The sequence below is a fragment of the Strix aluco genome, chromosome Z (genome assembly GCF_031877795.1).
Source record: "Strix aluco isolate bStrAlu1 chromosome Z, bStrAlu1.hap1, whole genome shotgun sequence".
Classification (NCBI taxonomy): domain Eukaryota; kingdom Metazoa; phylum Chordata; class Aves; order Strigiformes; family Strigidae; genus Strix; species Strix aluco.
In genome coordinates this window covers 68,654,614-68,671,955 of record NC_133971.1, presented here as the reverse complement: position 1 = coordinate 68,671,955, position 17,342 = coordinate 68,654,614, and the positions used below count along the sequence as shown (strand labels likewise).

General features: G+C 36.7%; 1 protein-coding gene across 1 annotated transcript in view; it reads right to left on the bottom strand.

Annotated features, from left to right (window-relative positions):
- Positions 1-299: 299 nt before the first annotated feature.
- CNTNAP4 (contactin associated protein family member 4) overlaps positions 300-17,342 on the bottom strand; it is a 244,074-nt gene continuing 227,031 nt past the window's right edge. Inside the window, exons 22-24 of the mRNA XM_074812982.1 lie at positions 7,651-7,869; positions 7,218-7,289; positions 300-3,112 (exon numbers count right to left, since the gene is read on the bottom strand). Coding sequence (XP_074669083.1) covers positions 2,919-3,112; positions 7,218-7,289; positions 7,651-7,869 — 485 coding nt within the window. The 3' untranslated portion in view covers positions 300-2,918. The remainder of the gene's footprint in view (positions 3,113-7,217; positions 7,290-7,650; positions 7,870-17,342) is intronic.

Here is a 17,342-nt window from a genome sequence, read left to right as displayed (position 1 = left end):
ATCCGTTTCTGTTTTTCCTCCTAGAATCCTTCACATAATAAAATGCCTTAAAAAGATCTTTGAATGAAATAATGTGCCATCCATACAGGCATTTCTGCCCTCTCCCCCCTTTTTTAATTAGTCTGTGAAAGAGGGGTTTACGCAGCTTTTACCTTCCTGTTGCTTTTAAAAATTCAAGGAATAGGGAAAGAAAATAATTATTCATTTGGAAGGAAATCAAGTAAGGGAAGAGACCTTTCTCTCCATCAAGACACACAAGAAACAAGGAAATAGAAGTAAAAGCAAGAGACTGAACAGTTAGGTTTGCATACTTCCAACCTGTCCTGGTGTGGGTATATTTTATTAAGTTATGAATATATGAGTAGTATATGAGTAACTCTTATATGAATAGTCTGTCTTTTATCATGAAATCAGGATGTGCATTTTGGTGATCTAATGCATTATAATCAACACCATCATACAAGTTTTGTTCCACATGGTTACTACATCCAACGTTGATAAAAACAGAATTGACTGGGACTCATCACTGCTGATAGATTTGTTGATATAAGTGACACATGAGAGTGGACATTGACATATCTATCACAGGAAGGGAAAGCCTCTTGAGATTCAGAGGGTTTGAGTTAGAGAAGTCCATGGAAGGACTCCTCTTGAATTCAACACAATTTAGGCCAGACTCTTAAAAGGTAGGTCATAACCTTCACTTTAAAGCAACTAGCTAGACTGCGAGGGTCCAAAGTAGCAAATGTAACAAGTCAAGGTCTTCTTCTCATGACCCATGTAAGGCTTTCATCTCCTCCACTCCCCATACACAAAACAGTATTCTCATCCCTATCACTTATTTGGAATACTCCAGTATCATTCCCTCACCATGCTTTGTCTTTTCTATAGGTGACCTATTGTCATGAAGCAAACTGTATCAGTGAATACGCTAACATATACATGACATGGATACGTAGTTCTTGATCCTGGGTCCTCAGCCTGATTAATTTATCAGAGATGCACACAGAATTGCAAAAATGAGAAGAACAAGAATGAAATGCATCTTAATCTGAACAATTTCTGATTGCAGAGCATCCAGATTAAAAAAAAAATGAAATAATTTGTTCCTAAAAGGGAAGTAAAGCTGTACAGGAAGAAGCAGAAAAGGAACTGCAGAATTCTTAAAATAGAAAGTAAAGATTGATGGAAGAAAATAAGATTTAAAAGACAGTATCTGTTGGACATCTATATTTACAATTACCATTATGTAAAGAAAATTACATATTAAAAATTTTGGCACACCATGTCAGGTTCCATGTCTTTAAAATGTTCTTGGGTATCTATGACAAACATTTTCTAATCTTCACAGTCTAGGGTCTAGCTTTGATTCTCCCCACTGAAAGGATATAAATCAATTCTGAAAGCTGTTTAAATTTTAAACTCAAGTCTACTAGGGCACAGAATTCCTGATTCTTTTCTCATATCCAAGCTCTAGGCACACAGTCTTCTTTCTAGGAAAAACCAAAAAAATCCTTTATGTGAGGGTCAGTTACAGAAATATTGGTATCTAGTGCTATTTTTGATGCCTTAGGGTATTCTATCTGAATCCCAGATGTCTCTTCCAAAAGACACATAACTTCTGTAGAACTTGTGATATTCCCACCAGGCAATGAGTATTTCAGATGCCCTATGGTGTTTAAAGCAACATAAAAATCTTCTCTTTAGACAACTCAAATCTACCCTTCATCTTTGACAATTTGTTTATACAACATCATAGACAGCTCTCATTTACTCTGTCAGGATAGTAAGCACCTGTTTAATTTTGAGTGGTTTTACCAGACCTTATTTCACAGAGGTATAGTAGGTACTATTAAGAGTGAAGAACAAAAGTGTTCAAGTGGCAGCCACTGTACTAGACTCTAAATGCCCTACTTCTTTTATCATAATAATCATAAATAATTTCTATAATTTAGAACAACTTAATTTTGAGGTCTGGAGCAGATCGTAGACACAATTTTGTCAGAGAATACATCCCAGATAGTGCACAGAACATTATTTTTTGACAGAAGAAACATTATTAATTTCCAGGGACAATAACCTTGATCATCTTTTGGTATTTTCACGCATGATAATTTAACTATTGTTAATATATTACTTGACCTTTCCAAGCAGACGTTTTGCCTTTTGTGACCTCAATTTTATTTAAAAAGCCTAGAATGTGCATGAGACTTGGTGCCATCACTCGACCGTAAGTGAGAACCTACTGCAAAAGAGATTTTACAGCATTTCAACAGATAGCACACCCTTCAATTTTAAGTCCTGCTAGGCTTGTCAAAAAGAAGGGATAGTGATGACATTGGTCACATCCCAGAGGAAAGAGTACAGTTTGTTTTGGACACCAAACTCCATGGCTCACAAGCAGATGCTGACACCAGCCAACAGCAGTTCAAAAGGCATTTTCAGTTTGATGAAGAGGGATCACTATAATGCAACACAGCAGAATTTCTTTAGTAACACAAAGTATTAGAATCCACCTTTCACCTTGAACAAAATTCCAGAACCAAATTTTAAAGAAAAGTATAGGAACAACTTCATAACAATTTTCCCATTCAAAAATCATATTCAGTATGTACGTTAAACTTCAGTTGTAGAAGGTCACATCAGAACAGTCGGAAACTACCAACAATGAAATTGGTTACAATATCTAATTCACTGTTACATAAAATGCATTTACAGTATAATAACTAAGAAATGCATGTAATTTAAAGAAGCCCCCTATAGCAGTCACTGAGACTGAACATATGTAGTATAATAAGTCTCAAATCCGTTGCATTTACTGTAGAGTGCAAGAGCTTTTTCTGTTCATTGAGAGCCCCTGGCTTAACAAGAAAGTCAGACTGTCACATTATTATATTTAATAAAATCATGAATGCCAATCAGAAGAAGTATTCTTTTTGATTTTCACTGGCTGTGTTTTGCATGCTGAGCTCACTCTTCAGTGCAGATTCAGCACTGTCTTCATTTTCAGATCCTTTTGCCTCATTTTTTGAGTATATGCCTTTTTTTTTATAGATGCGTATGGCTATGGCAGTGATGCAAAGTAGGATGAATATCACGACTGCTATCACACCTAGGAGAAGAAAAGAGAAAAATCAAATAATAACTCAAGGGACAGAGAGTAGGACAAAGAAGGAATGACTCCCTCCCTCACATAAGAGAAGGTCTTACAGGGAAGCCCGAGAAATCAGAAAACATAGCTGCTTTCAAACCAGAAACAGCACTGTAGTATAAGCTTTATGGTAATTGTGTTGAAATTTTGCACACTACTTGTACCAAAAAAAAATTTCCACAGAATACTATAATTTTTTAAACTTTTGAATGGAAGAGCAGTAGGGGCCTTAGGTTACAGTAGCTGTAACCTAACAGTAACCTAGCTCTCTGTCAGGCTGAGAATTCAAGCCACTGCAGATCTGAGGAGCTGTTTTTCAGGGGCTTTCCTGCCAGACAGTGGGACAGCACAAAGGACACTATTATGACTTTCTCCTTTCCCCCAACTCCTATGAGTATTGGACAAAGTACTCTCCCTTTCCTTAGTCACTCAGGACCCTTTCTCATGCCACATGTCATCAGGAGGGAAAAGGGACACATGTCCCATCATGAGCTTTCACCTGCCAATCAGGTCTCCTATCACTGCTTCAGGACTGGTGAAGAAATCTGGAAAGCAGAAGCAAGGCAGAACAGGCTGAGGACAAAGATACCAATCTGGATTTCTGAACCAGGTCCTCTATCAGCCCTGCCTGCGTACACCACAAAGTTCAAGCCTCAGACACTCTGCAGTAAAAATGGTTGCATAGAATTAGTCCTATTCATATCCAGTACTCCACACAAATTAGTTCAGACCACAGATGACTGGTTCTGACTAAACACTGCAGCTAATGAGGAGAATTTATAAAAAAAGAAATGTAAACCAGTCCATCATAGGCACTCCAGTGGAAATTGGCTAGTGTTTATAGCCACCTATCATCAGGTCAAATGGGAAAGAAATTCTGCAGTTTATTCTGCCTCATGAAGAAAACCCCTACTCTGTTTGACTGCCTTTGGTACAACACAATTAGATGAAGAGATTTTCATGATCTATGTTAGCTAAGGCTTACGTTTCTGTAACTGCATCACTATAATGAATAGACACTGGTTAAAATACTAAAATACTGAAATAAAGGCTTATTTCATATTCAACTTCGTCCTAGGTGTGTTTCTGCTTTGCATGACTTTGGGTTCATAAGTAAACAAGGTCCCTGCCTACCCATATGGTAGTGAGCAAGCTTCCTTTTCCAACAGCTTTAACAGCCCCATCTGGTAGGGTAAAATCATCATCAGTACAGCCACCTGCATTATGGTATTCTAGCTGATCAGTTAGAAGGCAAAGAGGCAGGAGCATAAGATTTATATAGGGGACTCATCAGGTAACATATATGCCACATACCTAACACATAAGAGACTAAATGGAATGAGTGCTTCGTTTTAAAGGCGACTAAGATTTATTGGACTGTTACCAGGGCGTGCTGCTCCTAGCGCAGATTAGGAACTGTGAGGAAAGAGATACTTCCCACAGAGATAAGCGTGACCTTACAGACTTCCAGCCCATCTCCTCTCTTTCACACTCATCCTCTCATGATGGTCTCAGGCCCTCAAGTTCATGATTCAGAGGTTGGGCAGGAGAGAAATTTGAGGAGAAATGAAACAGAAGGGAAGCAGAAAGTGCTTATCAAAGAGGCAGAAAGCAAGACTAGGTTGCAGGAAAGAAAAAAGCACTGAACAGTCTGGAAAACAGTTGTAATGCAGTGGCTCAGCTGCACTTGATGAAGGAACAATCTGCTGCATAACTTGGCCACTACTTCAAGAAAAATAAAAATACATAGTCCCTTAGCACTGTACATAAAAAAAGATGATCCAAAATTCAGCACATCATTTTTTTCATTCTCTAATATGTGCAGCCATCCTTAATGGTAGGAATAAAAACATTTTTGTGTAGTATCTTCTTTTCTGGAATAAACTCTATAATCTGAGTGAATCTTGCTCTTATTTAGATTAAATATAACAGTCATTCCTTTGTTTCACAGTCACAGTACATGCTTCCTTTAAGGGCTTGTCTATAAACTTGCCTTGTCTGAGGTAGCTGAATTGGTACAATTCTCAGTTATACTCATTTAAGGGTGCTAACATTAAACTTTACTGAGTGTTGTACAGCTTGCTTTATTTTGGCTTTTAAACAACCATAGTTAAAAGAGTAGAAGAATTGTGAGTGCATATTCTCAAATGTGTTTAATAACAATAAAATTGTGAGCTTATTATTATCTTAAAAAGACTGTAACTATAGTAGCTTGAAGTTCAAAAATGACTTTCTTATTAAAAATCACCACCCCCACTAAATTATCTAGTACATAAAGTGATCTTTATGTACAGATATTTATGTAAAATAATACCTATCTTTTGAAACAGCAAAGTAATTTTTGACAAAGTTAGACGTGTAGATGAACTCAGAAACCATAGTTTTAAATTCTGACCTCACTGAATTCAGTGGTAAAATTCTCAATGTTTGTGTGTATAAAAATATACAGACGTAAGTATCATTTTACAAGCAAGGAAGCTTATAGGTTTTATTACCTCTTATTTTAGTATCTTTAGCACTGCTCTGTTAAAGGTCACTGACCTTGTAGCATGCTGTTGGCAGGCACTGACCAGACCGGGTACCATTATTTAAATTGCAGACACAGAGGTGACTGCAGGTTCTTATCTTAACTCCACCTTCTGTAGACCTAAATGCATTTATCCTCAGTGAGATGTCTTGGCAGCTTTATTCTGCTAAATCCCACTATGTCATTTGTCTGCTGAGGCTTTTAAAGCCCTTAGAAAGGAAACCTATACAGAATTTAAAAGATGGAGGGGATGACCTTTCCCTCCCCCTGCCCTCTTTCTGTTGAAAACTAATGGAAATTGAAACAGTGAATTATACTGTGAAAATACCATCTTCATGAGTGAAAACAAGTTTCCTTCCATCACTTCCTCCCAAGAGAAGAACTACCACCAGAAATTCTCACAAGGGAAGACTGTCACAAGAGACAGTATTATTCCTTGAAAGAAAAAAACTGAATTGACATAGCCATACACTTGCTCCAATACCACTGACAGGAACTGAAATTCTCCTTAGGGTCCCAGATCCCAAACTCTCCCAATGAAGGCTCACTTGAACAATCTTCATTCCTACTAAAGAGACAGAATAGGTAGGCTTCCCCACTACAAAAGAGATGGATCTTGGCTTAAGGATGGTCAGTCAGAAAGACACAGTAATGGAACCTGCATATCCAGATTACCAGTCCTGTACTTTAAGCACAAGACATCTGTCCTAAGCTTTATACCATATTTGTTCTGATGGACATAAAAAATAAAGGACTGTCAACATATTCACTTTAGGAGCAATTGAACTGTGTACATGGTTCCTCTATTCCTCTGTTCAAAATAAGTGTTTTGAAAAAAGTTTGTGAATGATCATTTGTAGTTCTATTTGAGGTGATGAAAGTGGCCAAAAGACAAAGTAAGAAAATAAAGGAGAAATGGTATTTCAAACCAACAGTATTTTTTTATGATTATTATTTTAACATGCATTTTATTTTTAAGCTGTTAATCAATGTTAGTGATGGTCTGTCCAAGAGTACATTGCTTTCCACATGCAGAATCTGAATGGAACCTGCTTCAGTCTGTCAAAAGATTGATTCAAGCAGTGTTAGACCCCATTTTCTCAAGAAAAATCTGTGTTGTTCACATTAATTAAAGAAGATTCTGACCTTGACTGTGTAGCAAAATGTAATTTTTTGGTATAGTCAAGGAGCAAAAATTGTCTTTTTTTGAACATATGCCATTTGTCACAATGTATTCAAGTGCTTTTTAAAATCATAGACACTAGCATTAGGCAGGTTGGAAATCTTGTTAGTGTCTTGTGTTTCAACAGACTGTTCCAATGCTGATAGCATAAATTTATGTAATAAGAAAACATGAAAGCTACTGATTGTATTTTAAAACAAAGCTTGATTTTTGTCTGTCTAGCACTTGTAATAGTCTTTTTATTAGTTTCCTTATGCACACAAAACTAAACTGACTTCACTTCAGCACTGAAAGACTCACAGTTATTAGAAATAAAAAGGTTCCTGTTCTCATGGAGTTGTTATAGTTCCTATTACCTCCAATAATTGCAGAATCGCTTCTGATTGCATTAGCTAAGGGCTCTCCCTCATCTATTGGTCCAGAGTGATCTGCAGCAGAAAAAAAGGAAAGTGACAGACAAATAGAGAGTTTTCAATAAATTCTTACATGATTACAGCTCATGTACAGTATAGTACAGTGGCAGTGGCAGTACTGTGGGTCTGTAAACATGCAAAGAACAAGAGTGATATAGATGATACTTTGCAGAGATAAAGAGAAAAATGTAAACATTCAGAGGGAAAGAGAAAGGCTAAAGAAGAAGAAGTACATATAAAAGAGAATTATTTTTCAAAGTACTCCTGATGTGTTAACCCACATGGAAAAAAAATAAAAGGTAGTTGTGATTCAGGTCATGAGTACTCTATTTAGATTTTGCTTCAGAGATGAGAACAACTGATAACCATATGCTACCTGCAAATGAATGGGTTGTTTCACTTGATGTTGAGTCAGCTCCAGTTAAAGTACCACAGCTGGATTCAGTGAAGCGTCCCTTTACAATGATGGGGGCTGAGCTGCTGTGGTGCAGTGCAGCCTTCAAAGGAGCAATGTGGTTGAACTGCACCGAAGAGAGACATCCAATAAACCCCTGAGAGTTTGCCTTCATAGTCTCCTCATCTACATCGCTGTTTTCTATTAATCAAAAGGAACAGAACACAATTAATCATAGTGCAAATGTACAAAATAAAGTGACAGAAGAATAAATGAATAATTAACCTGTGTTCCTCTGAGTATATTTGAGTTACAGCAACATATGTAGATTCACTGAATCCCTTTCTTGTCTGTCTTTAATGAAAAGACAGTCAGATAAGTTCAACCCTTTTTTTTAATAGATGAGTTGCTAGTCTGCTGAGGCAAATGCTTTTAACTTACTATAGCAAGTTCCAAAGCAAAAATATTCAAATATTACTAAAATATTTAAATTAAAATCCAACACTTTTTCATTCTGCAAAAAGATAAGGATGAAGAATGCATTCATGAAAAATACATATTTTATTAGATTTCTGCTCATAAATATGTACATTATTGGATCATATTCTTTCCACAGATTCATATATCTACTCCATCCCATCACCATCGTCTGTCAAAACAAAAACTCCCTGAAGACCTCAGATCCTGCATATCTGTCAAAATATTTTCTGTGAAATTCTAAAAAATGAATGGTGTTCCATTTTAAACACAATGCCATTATCTTTCCCACTAAGGAAAAATAAAAAAATAAAATTTAAAAAAAAAAACAAAAGAAAGAAAAAAAAAAGAAAAAAAGAAGAATAAACACCCTCCCTCTTATTCTCTTGAGCTACCTTTCTGCATGTATGTACTTGTGGAAGTTTGAACTCAGCCAGCAGCCAGACGCCACGTGGCCAGCCTTTCACGTCCCCCCCACTCCCCTCTCTGGTGAAATAGGGGAGGGACAAAAAAAAGAAGAGAATTCGTAGATTGAATAAAAAAAAAAAAAATTACGAACTTACTAAATATAACAAGAGAACAACAGTAACAATAATGAGTCCAAAAAGAAACGGGTAAAATGCAGCAGTGGCTTACCAAGAGCAGTGACCGCCCCCACAGCAACACACACCTGGGTAGGACTCGAAAATCTTGCACCTGCCAGAGAGCGCCCGCCCCCCTTTAGCCCTGGGCATGACATCACATGTTATGAAATACTCCAGTGAAAGTTAACTCCACCCTGGTTGAAACCAGGACAGTACCCTGTCAGAGCTCTCTATTCACCAGCTCACTAATGCATACTTCGGAAAGGGAAAACAGTTTACTTACTCTGACAGTTCTAATTTAAGCAACTCTGGAAGTACTGATTATTAAAAGAGGACTCTTAAGGCAAGCATGTCTTCAAGTTTTGTGCAAATAAAATGGGAATTTCATCTCATTCATTGTCACCTCCAACTTGTCTTAGAACCTATGAATGAATTGGTGATCTTTCCAATAGCTACCATAACTATTTTAAATACCAGTGTACAATGCACTCCCCAATACAATTAGGTTAATAGTGAAAATCGAGCTGATGTGTTTTGGTGGAACATTGCAAAATAGCACAGCAACATTTTCAACTACTCTCTGCTCATTGGAGTGATGATGTATTATTAGATAGATGGATGTCAGCCAAGAGTCTGCTCACCTACAATGATGGATTACATAAAATGTTGGATGTTTAACTGCCTCTGTTCTCTCTGTAGCATACACTGATTCTATTGATTGTCTCACCACACTGAAGGATCTGCTAGATCTGGATGTCCTAAGAAAAAGTCTAACCTGAGGTGACAAAAAATGTCCTAAACCCCTTGTGATAAAAATATATACCTCTAACTTTAAGTAGGATCAAAAACCTCAAGAGAGAAGCATTTTTAATTATTTTCTAGTTTCCTGTACAAACCATCTTGAAAACATTGTATGTGTATAATATGAAAGGAAATTAGATATTTAAAATCTTTAGAGTACATTTGACTCATTAATTAGAAAATACTGCTAGGATAAAGTAAAATTCTTTATTAGATCAAACAATCTTGCTGGTAAAATTATAAGGTTTAGGTAAGAAAAACCCTTCTCCACTTTAGTGCTTAAGTCAAATTTAACTGACTGAAAATCACACACACAGAGACAAGTTGTTTATCAGAGACTGTATTTTATAGTAAACAGCAGTTATGCATCCTTAAGCATCTTTATAGCAATTCATTTGATAAGTGTACTCAAATTTTTTCATCAAAGAAAGACTAAATTACTCCACCTACATTGCCTTCTTCAAAAAAACCCCAATGCAAAACACAAACTCAATAACCCTCTTTCTTGAATTCTGCTTTAACCATCTTTTCTTTGTGAAGTAATACTGAAAATCAGCAGACATAAAGTTCCTAGCAGAACATTTTAAGATAAGAATTGTGCAGCCAAAAGACTAGCTTTGACCTTTCTGCTTTTATGATGTTGAAGATTTCAAAATTTTTCATGTACCTACCTGTACAATCTTGTCTTAAAATTAGGCAAGTCCATTATACGTTGGGTGAACTACTGGCTGATGGGTTGGGCTCAAAGAGATTTAGTGAATGAGGCTGGTGGCCAGTCACCATTGGGGTTCTCCAGGGCTCAATTTTAGGGTCAGTGTTCTTTAATGTTTTTATAAATGATCTGGAAGTCAAATGTACATTAAGCAAGTTTGCCAGTGATACTAAATGAGGAGGAGCTGTGGACTCCCTTGAGGGTAGAGGCCTTACAGAGAGATCAAGATAGACTAGAGAGCTGGACAATCACCGACAGTACAATAATTAACAAAAGCAAGTGCCGGATTCTCCACCTGGGATGGGGTAATCCTGGTCATACATACAGTTTGGGTGATGAGAGGCTAGAGAGCAGCTCCCATGGAAAGACATCTGGGGGTTTGAGTTGATGGTAAGTTAAATATGAGTCAACAGTGTGCCCTGGCAGCCAAAAGGGCCAACTGTGTCCTGGGGTGCAGCAGGCACAGCATAGCCAGCCGGTCAAGGGAGGTGACTGTCCCACTCTACACTGCACTGGTGTGGCCCCACCTCGAGTACTGTGTGCAGTCGTGGCTGCCCCAATATAAGGACATTAGACTATCAGAGTGTGTCCAGAGGAGGGTGACCAAGATGGTAAAAGGCTTTGAGGGCAAGATTTAGGAGGAGTGGCCAAGGTCACTTGGTTTGTTCAGCTTGGAGAAGGCTAAGGGGGGACCACATCGCAGTCTACAATTTCTTCAAGGGGGGCAGTGGAGGGGGAGGTGCTGATCTCCTCTCTCTGGTGACCAGCAGCAGGACACAAGGAAATGGAATGAAACTGCATCAGGGGAAGTTCAGACTGGACATTAAGAAAAGAGTCTTCACTGAGAGGGTGATTGGCCACTGGAACAGGGTCCCCAGGGAAGTGGTCATGGCACCAAGCCTGCCAGAGTTCAAGAAGCATCTGGATGATGCTCTTAGTCATATGGTTTAGTGTTAGGTAGTCCTGTGAGGAGTCCAGAGTTGGACTTGATGATCCTTATGGGTCCCTTCCAACTTGAGATATTATTCTATGATTCTATGAATCTGCTCAGTAGAAAAAATTAATGCATATTTGACTTTCACAGTTAAATTACCAGCTGGAGGTACTAACATGCTTTGAAGAATTGCCACAAAATCTCACATTTGTGCAACAAGCCTGTGTTGGTATGAAAATTTTATTATGCCCAGGCTTTTTGCATTAAAAGTACTTATTACAGTTAAAACTAATTATAACTACACACCCACTGATTTCAGTTGAATCATATACGGTTGGTTGGTTGTTGGTGTTTGCCCTGTGGTTATTATGTTCCCACATAAATCCCGCTACACTGTTACTATTTTTTTTTTTTTAATATGAAGAAATACAACATTATTTTACTAAAGCTAAGCTATGATTCAGATTGAAGTGACCAGGAGAAGATAAACTACTGAAAAATATGTCATTAAACAATTATTTTTCTGATTTTTGTGCACAAAAGAACATCCTTTGAAAACATTTCCAAATGGTCTAGGCCCCTCTTCCTTAATTTGTTATTTGTTTCAGAAGTTTAATGCTGAAAAAAAAATGCCAGTAAAGAAAGCAATTTGATTAACAGGAAGTAATAGATAGTTCTGACATTTAGACTTTTTACTGCTTTTTCAACAATATAAATCCAGCAATCAGAAGTAACAAGCGGGTGTTATTTGTGGAACTGTCATTTCTCGCACTGTTAAGATTGAGTAGAAAAACTTTAAAATAAAACATTAGAAGGCAAATATTCTGCCAATGAAATTATTTCATCAAATTAAAATATATCCATTAAATTACTGAATATTGAATTTTTAAGTACTATTATTTTGTTCAAGATTGCAAGCGTATAGAAACTTTCTCTTTCCCAAAATAATTATCTTGAAAAGCTTCTGTATTGTAAGTAAGCCTTGACAAGCTTGGCTGACGGAATTGAAAATCTGATGGAAACAAAATTTTAAAAAAATGTTGCATGTAAAGTTTTTGGACTACAATTATATGTACTTTAAATTGTGAGAGCTGCATATAAATGCATCTTTTACACTGACAGGCTTATATTAAAGGCTTTTCTAAACCAACTTTAAAAGACTGAATTTTACTATTTTATTACTATATGATTTTCCACATTCATATAGTAGGAAAAGCTGCATAAAGAGAAATGGACAATTTTAAAGCATCTATTATTTAGCATGTGCTTCACTGCAGGACTTTTTTTGGGAGTACCCAGACTATTGTTTTAAAAGTCTGATTTTCTAATTAACAATTTGAATTATCACTATATTTTTACATATCATTGGAGCACACTGAAAGTTTTGCAATTCCATCAATCCTTTATCAATAAACCCATAATAATTAGAGATCTTAAGCAAGTTGTGCAATTATTAATTATCCTGAAAGATATGCCCATAAGAGAGAACTAAATTATAAAATCTTGTCATTTCAGAAACAAACAAACCAATATCAAAAAGGCCAATTTCACTACAAATAGAATGGAATAGTTTGAATACACAGAAATTCCATTTCAAATGTGGCTACAAAATATTTTGCTGGTTTAACTTTGGCCTTCTTATTAAGAGTCTAGTAAAAAATTGGTTTTATTCATCACTGAAATAACCAATTTTTACATTGTTGGAGATGTCCATATTCAGTGTGATGCCTTTGTTTAAGTGAATTAGCTTAAAATCACACATTAGCTGGTGAAACTTTGTGTGTAAATCAGACCTAAGTAAATCTTGTTGAAAGCCTATCTTTAACTCATTTGGCATGGAAAGGTTAATAACTCTCACTGAAGAAAAACGTTGTCTATAGCTCACCATCACCCTGGGGACGTCTAGGAAGCTTTGTGCTGGGTAAATGTGGCTTTACTCAGCAGATGTAAATTATTTTCTCAGTGGGTTGCTGTAAAAAGAGAGGTTTCTACAGCCTTCTTACAGTGTGGGGTGCTTTGATAGAAAGTGCTTTCTTAGAAGGAAAAACAAAACATAAGGAGCCCTTTGGCTTGTATCCTGTGAACTCTGTGGCTGAGTGTGCTGCTTCTCTTTTCCCTCACAACTTAACCTTTATATAGTTTGCTGAGTCCCAACACAGCCTAGCTCCCTGTCTAATTTGTCACAATGTTGCTTAACATAAATTCAAAAGTCTTTAAATTGGAGGGCTTAGGTTCTGGGAAGTGAGGAAAAACACTGATTTTTATTAATTTTTTTTTTTTTTCTTCTCTTGGTGGGAATTCAAAACAAGTTCAGCTGCTAACTCTCAGGTTTGCTTTCAACAAAAAACTGAGCTATGTATAATGGCAGAAGAGCTCAGCCAAGTACTTCTCGAACTGAAGATCATTCTTAGAAAATGCATAGCTTTCTAGCCTACTTTAAAGCTTGTGGGTTTTTCCTAAACAACATTGGAAATTACAAGAAATACATTATTTCATATTTTGTTACTCCTTCTGTTTAGACCTCTTCACTGCAGCACTCATTAATTTTTTCCACAGTCTTCATAAAATCTCCTTCCATCTCTAGACATGACTTCACAGGAACCAGGACCCAAAGCAGTCAGATTTATAAAAGAAACAGCAGCTCTTCAATATCCTAATCCTTTGAAAGGGAGAGAAGTATAACATATGTTTTCTTCAGGACAGAATCTATAAAATGAGCCAAATTGGGCTGAGTGCCCCCACAGGTCATTGTAACTCCATGCTTCACATTACTGTGATGATGCAAAGCCATCATATAAGTGAAGAAATTCCCACCTCTGAACTTTTATAACAGTGTGGTTTCTCTGGAAGAGACAACATTGGTCCTGATCAAAAGAGACTGCTATTTGCCTAAAAATGTGCATTTCATTACATTGCTTCAAACACATTTTTAAGTAAATTGATGCAAGATTTGGTATGATATTTCGTAACAAATACAAAACCTTTCATTCCGTACTGGTCACTGTAGAATTACCCTTATGTGAGAAATAGATTATTACACTTCAAAACATTAAAAACTCCTGATTGAATTTTATCATAAATTTGTGGGGTTTTGAAATATTTTAAACAAATTTCTTCTAGTAGTTTATATTTCAGCTAATCTTGTTTTAAAGTTATGCTTAAATGATCATTCTTTTTTCCATTCTCTGTGCATATCTACATACCAGTTCTTTCCTGGACTGTGAGTTCTATAAAGAAAATCTATATTTCAAAAGTAATATACATTTCTGTTTGTGTTAGAGGTTCTTAGTTATTTTTCCAGTAAGAAAACAGATCAGCTACACTGACATTCTTCCAAACAATCAAAGCTAAACAATAATTAGGATAGTTATTTTTTAAAGTCTATAAATATGATCTTTAAATTTCATTATTTAATACAGTTTAAGCTACTTAGCATTTGGTTACCATGTGAAAGCATTTATGACTGTATGCATTTTATAATATATTCAAAATTATTCTTCTACCTATTCTAGATAACACTCTCAGAATTGAAAACCACAACCATCTATTTGATGGATAAGGAATAAACTGGATGGCCTTATCGAAATAGTTGCATGCAACAACTCAATGTTTAAATGGAGATCAGTAACAGGGGTCCACACTGGGATTGGTACTGTTCATTTTCTTTATTAATGACATAGACAGTAGGATTGAGAGCATCTTCAAGTCTGTGGATGATACTAAGCTGAGTGGTGCAGCTGATTCACTAGAAGGAAGGGATGCCATCCAGAGGGACCTTGACAGATTCAAGGAGTGGCCCATGTGAACCTCATGAAGTTGAACAAGGCTGAGTGCAAGGTCCTGCACCAGGGTCAGGGCAATCCTCAGTATCAATACAGACTGGGGAATGAATGGATTGAGAGCAGCCCTGTGGAGAAGGACTTAAGAATACTGGTGGATGAAAAATTGGACATGAGCCAGCAAATGTGCTCTTGCAGCCCAGAAAGCCAACCGTATCCTGGTCTGCACAAAAAGAAGTGTGGGCAGCAGGCCGAGGGAGGTGACTTTCCCCCTCTACTCTGCTCTTGTGAGACCCTTCCAGGAGTAGTGTCTAGCTCTGGGGTTCCCAGAAAAAAACAGATACAAACCTGTTAGAGCAGGTCTAGAGGAGGGCCACAGACATGGTCAGAGGGCTGGAACACCTATCCTATGAAGAAAAGCTGAGAGGGTTGAGGTTGTTCAGCCTGGAGGACAAAAGGCTCTGGGGAGACCTTATTGCAGTCTTTCAATATATAAAGGGAGCTTATAAGAAAGAGAGAGAGATTTTTTACAAGGGTCTGTATGATAGGACAAGGGGTAATGATTTTAAACTGAAAGAGGGTAATTTAGATTAGACATAAGGAAAACGTGGGGGGTTTTTTATGATGGAGGTGGTGAAACACTGGAACAGGTTGCCCCAGGAAGTTGTAGATGCCCCATCATTGGAAGTGTTCAAGGTCAGGTTGTATGAGGTTGTCAGGTTGTATGTCAGTATGTCAGGTATATATGTCAGGTTGTATGAGCAATCTGATCTAGTGAAAGATGTCCCTGCCCGTGGCACCGGGGATGGAACTAGGTGATCTTTTAAGGTCCTTTCCAACAAAAACCATTCTGTGATTGTATGATCTTATACCTCAGCCTATGAAACTAATTACACTTGAAATATCACATTCAAATCTCTCTCAATTAATCCCCTCACATATCTACTTTTCTAAACAATGATAGGTCGGAAATCATCTTAATTATGCTTCCCTGTTATGAAATTGAACTGAAGATTTCAAGAAGTCCTTTTTTTCTGGCCGAGATTACATACAGAAGAGGATATATTTGGAACTGATTTTTGTGTGCATATGTGTGGCATGTATGCATACACATGTGTGACAAAGAGTTAAACTCTAATTTTTACTCAGAATAGAGTAGGAAACTAATTTCATACACATTTTGGATTTACATTACTTGAATGTAGATAGAGGTCAGACAGCAACTGGCAGAGATTTACTGCCTCCACCCAGTGGCATGATGGACTATTTCAGATAATGCTTTGCTTGTCAGTGGGAGATGCTCTGGGAAAACATAACAGTGTTTTTTACTGTCATAGCCAGGATAGTATTTCTGGCTCTGATACAATGGCAGAAACCTTGATTTACCAAAGCTGTTATGTTATTCCCAAAGTTACTATACAAAAAGTGGTAGATATATGGCTCCTGGAGGGGTACCTCAGGTACATAGTAATAAAATTCCTCTAAACTAAACCACATACAACTGAATGTGAAGAAGACACTTCTTTGATCTTCTGGGTTAGGGTAGGTATTATATAAAACATGTAAATAGTTCCTATAAGACTGTGGGAGAAAGATAAAGGTATCTTCTTCATCTATACTAAGTTTAGATAATGACTCAATTTCTTCTATGCCACATATAACAGTTTTCTGATTTTATTTTTACAAAAAGTATTAACACTTTAGTTTAATTAAAGAGATTTTTAAAGAATGGGAAACTATCGCTCCTTTGTAGGCAGCGTACTTGCTAAACGTTCAAGCACCAAAGAGTTAGAGAGGGAGGCAGTTCATTTCCCAATCTTGTTTTGGAACATGGTTCATAATTTCTGTTTAAAATTGCTTTTATTAAAAATATACAGAATTGTTTTTGGTAATGGTGATAACTTGTGTGCCATATGAAATTATAAACATTTAAGGTCTATAAACGTAGGTATATTTTTTTCCAATAGTCCATATTTTGGTAAACCTACTTATTCTACATTTAGCCCAGGACCACTTGTGGAAGGGTGAAAATAATCACCATAACTACAAAATGGTGAAAAGGTCAGTGTACCCTTAGTTACTATATATCACAAGCCTGTTTTCATATTGTTGCCACAAAAAGTGCTATTAGAGGAAGAACACACAAATGGGAACATAGGAACACAAACTTTAAATTACTTTGGAGGAAAGATAAACATCCTTTAGCTTTTCACCACCAGCGTATCTCCCTCTGTAATTGAGTTTTTCTTATGTGATGAATATGAAAATAATAAGATCTTGAGAATTTTACCTCAGGTTATTTTATTTAAACAAAATTGACAAAATGGTAATTGTAGATAGATAACTTCCATTTTGGTCATTACTACAGAGAAACAGACAGCTTCTGA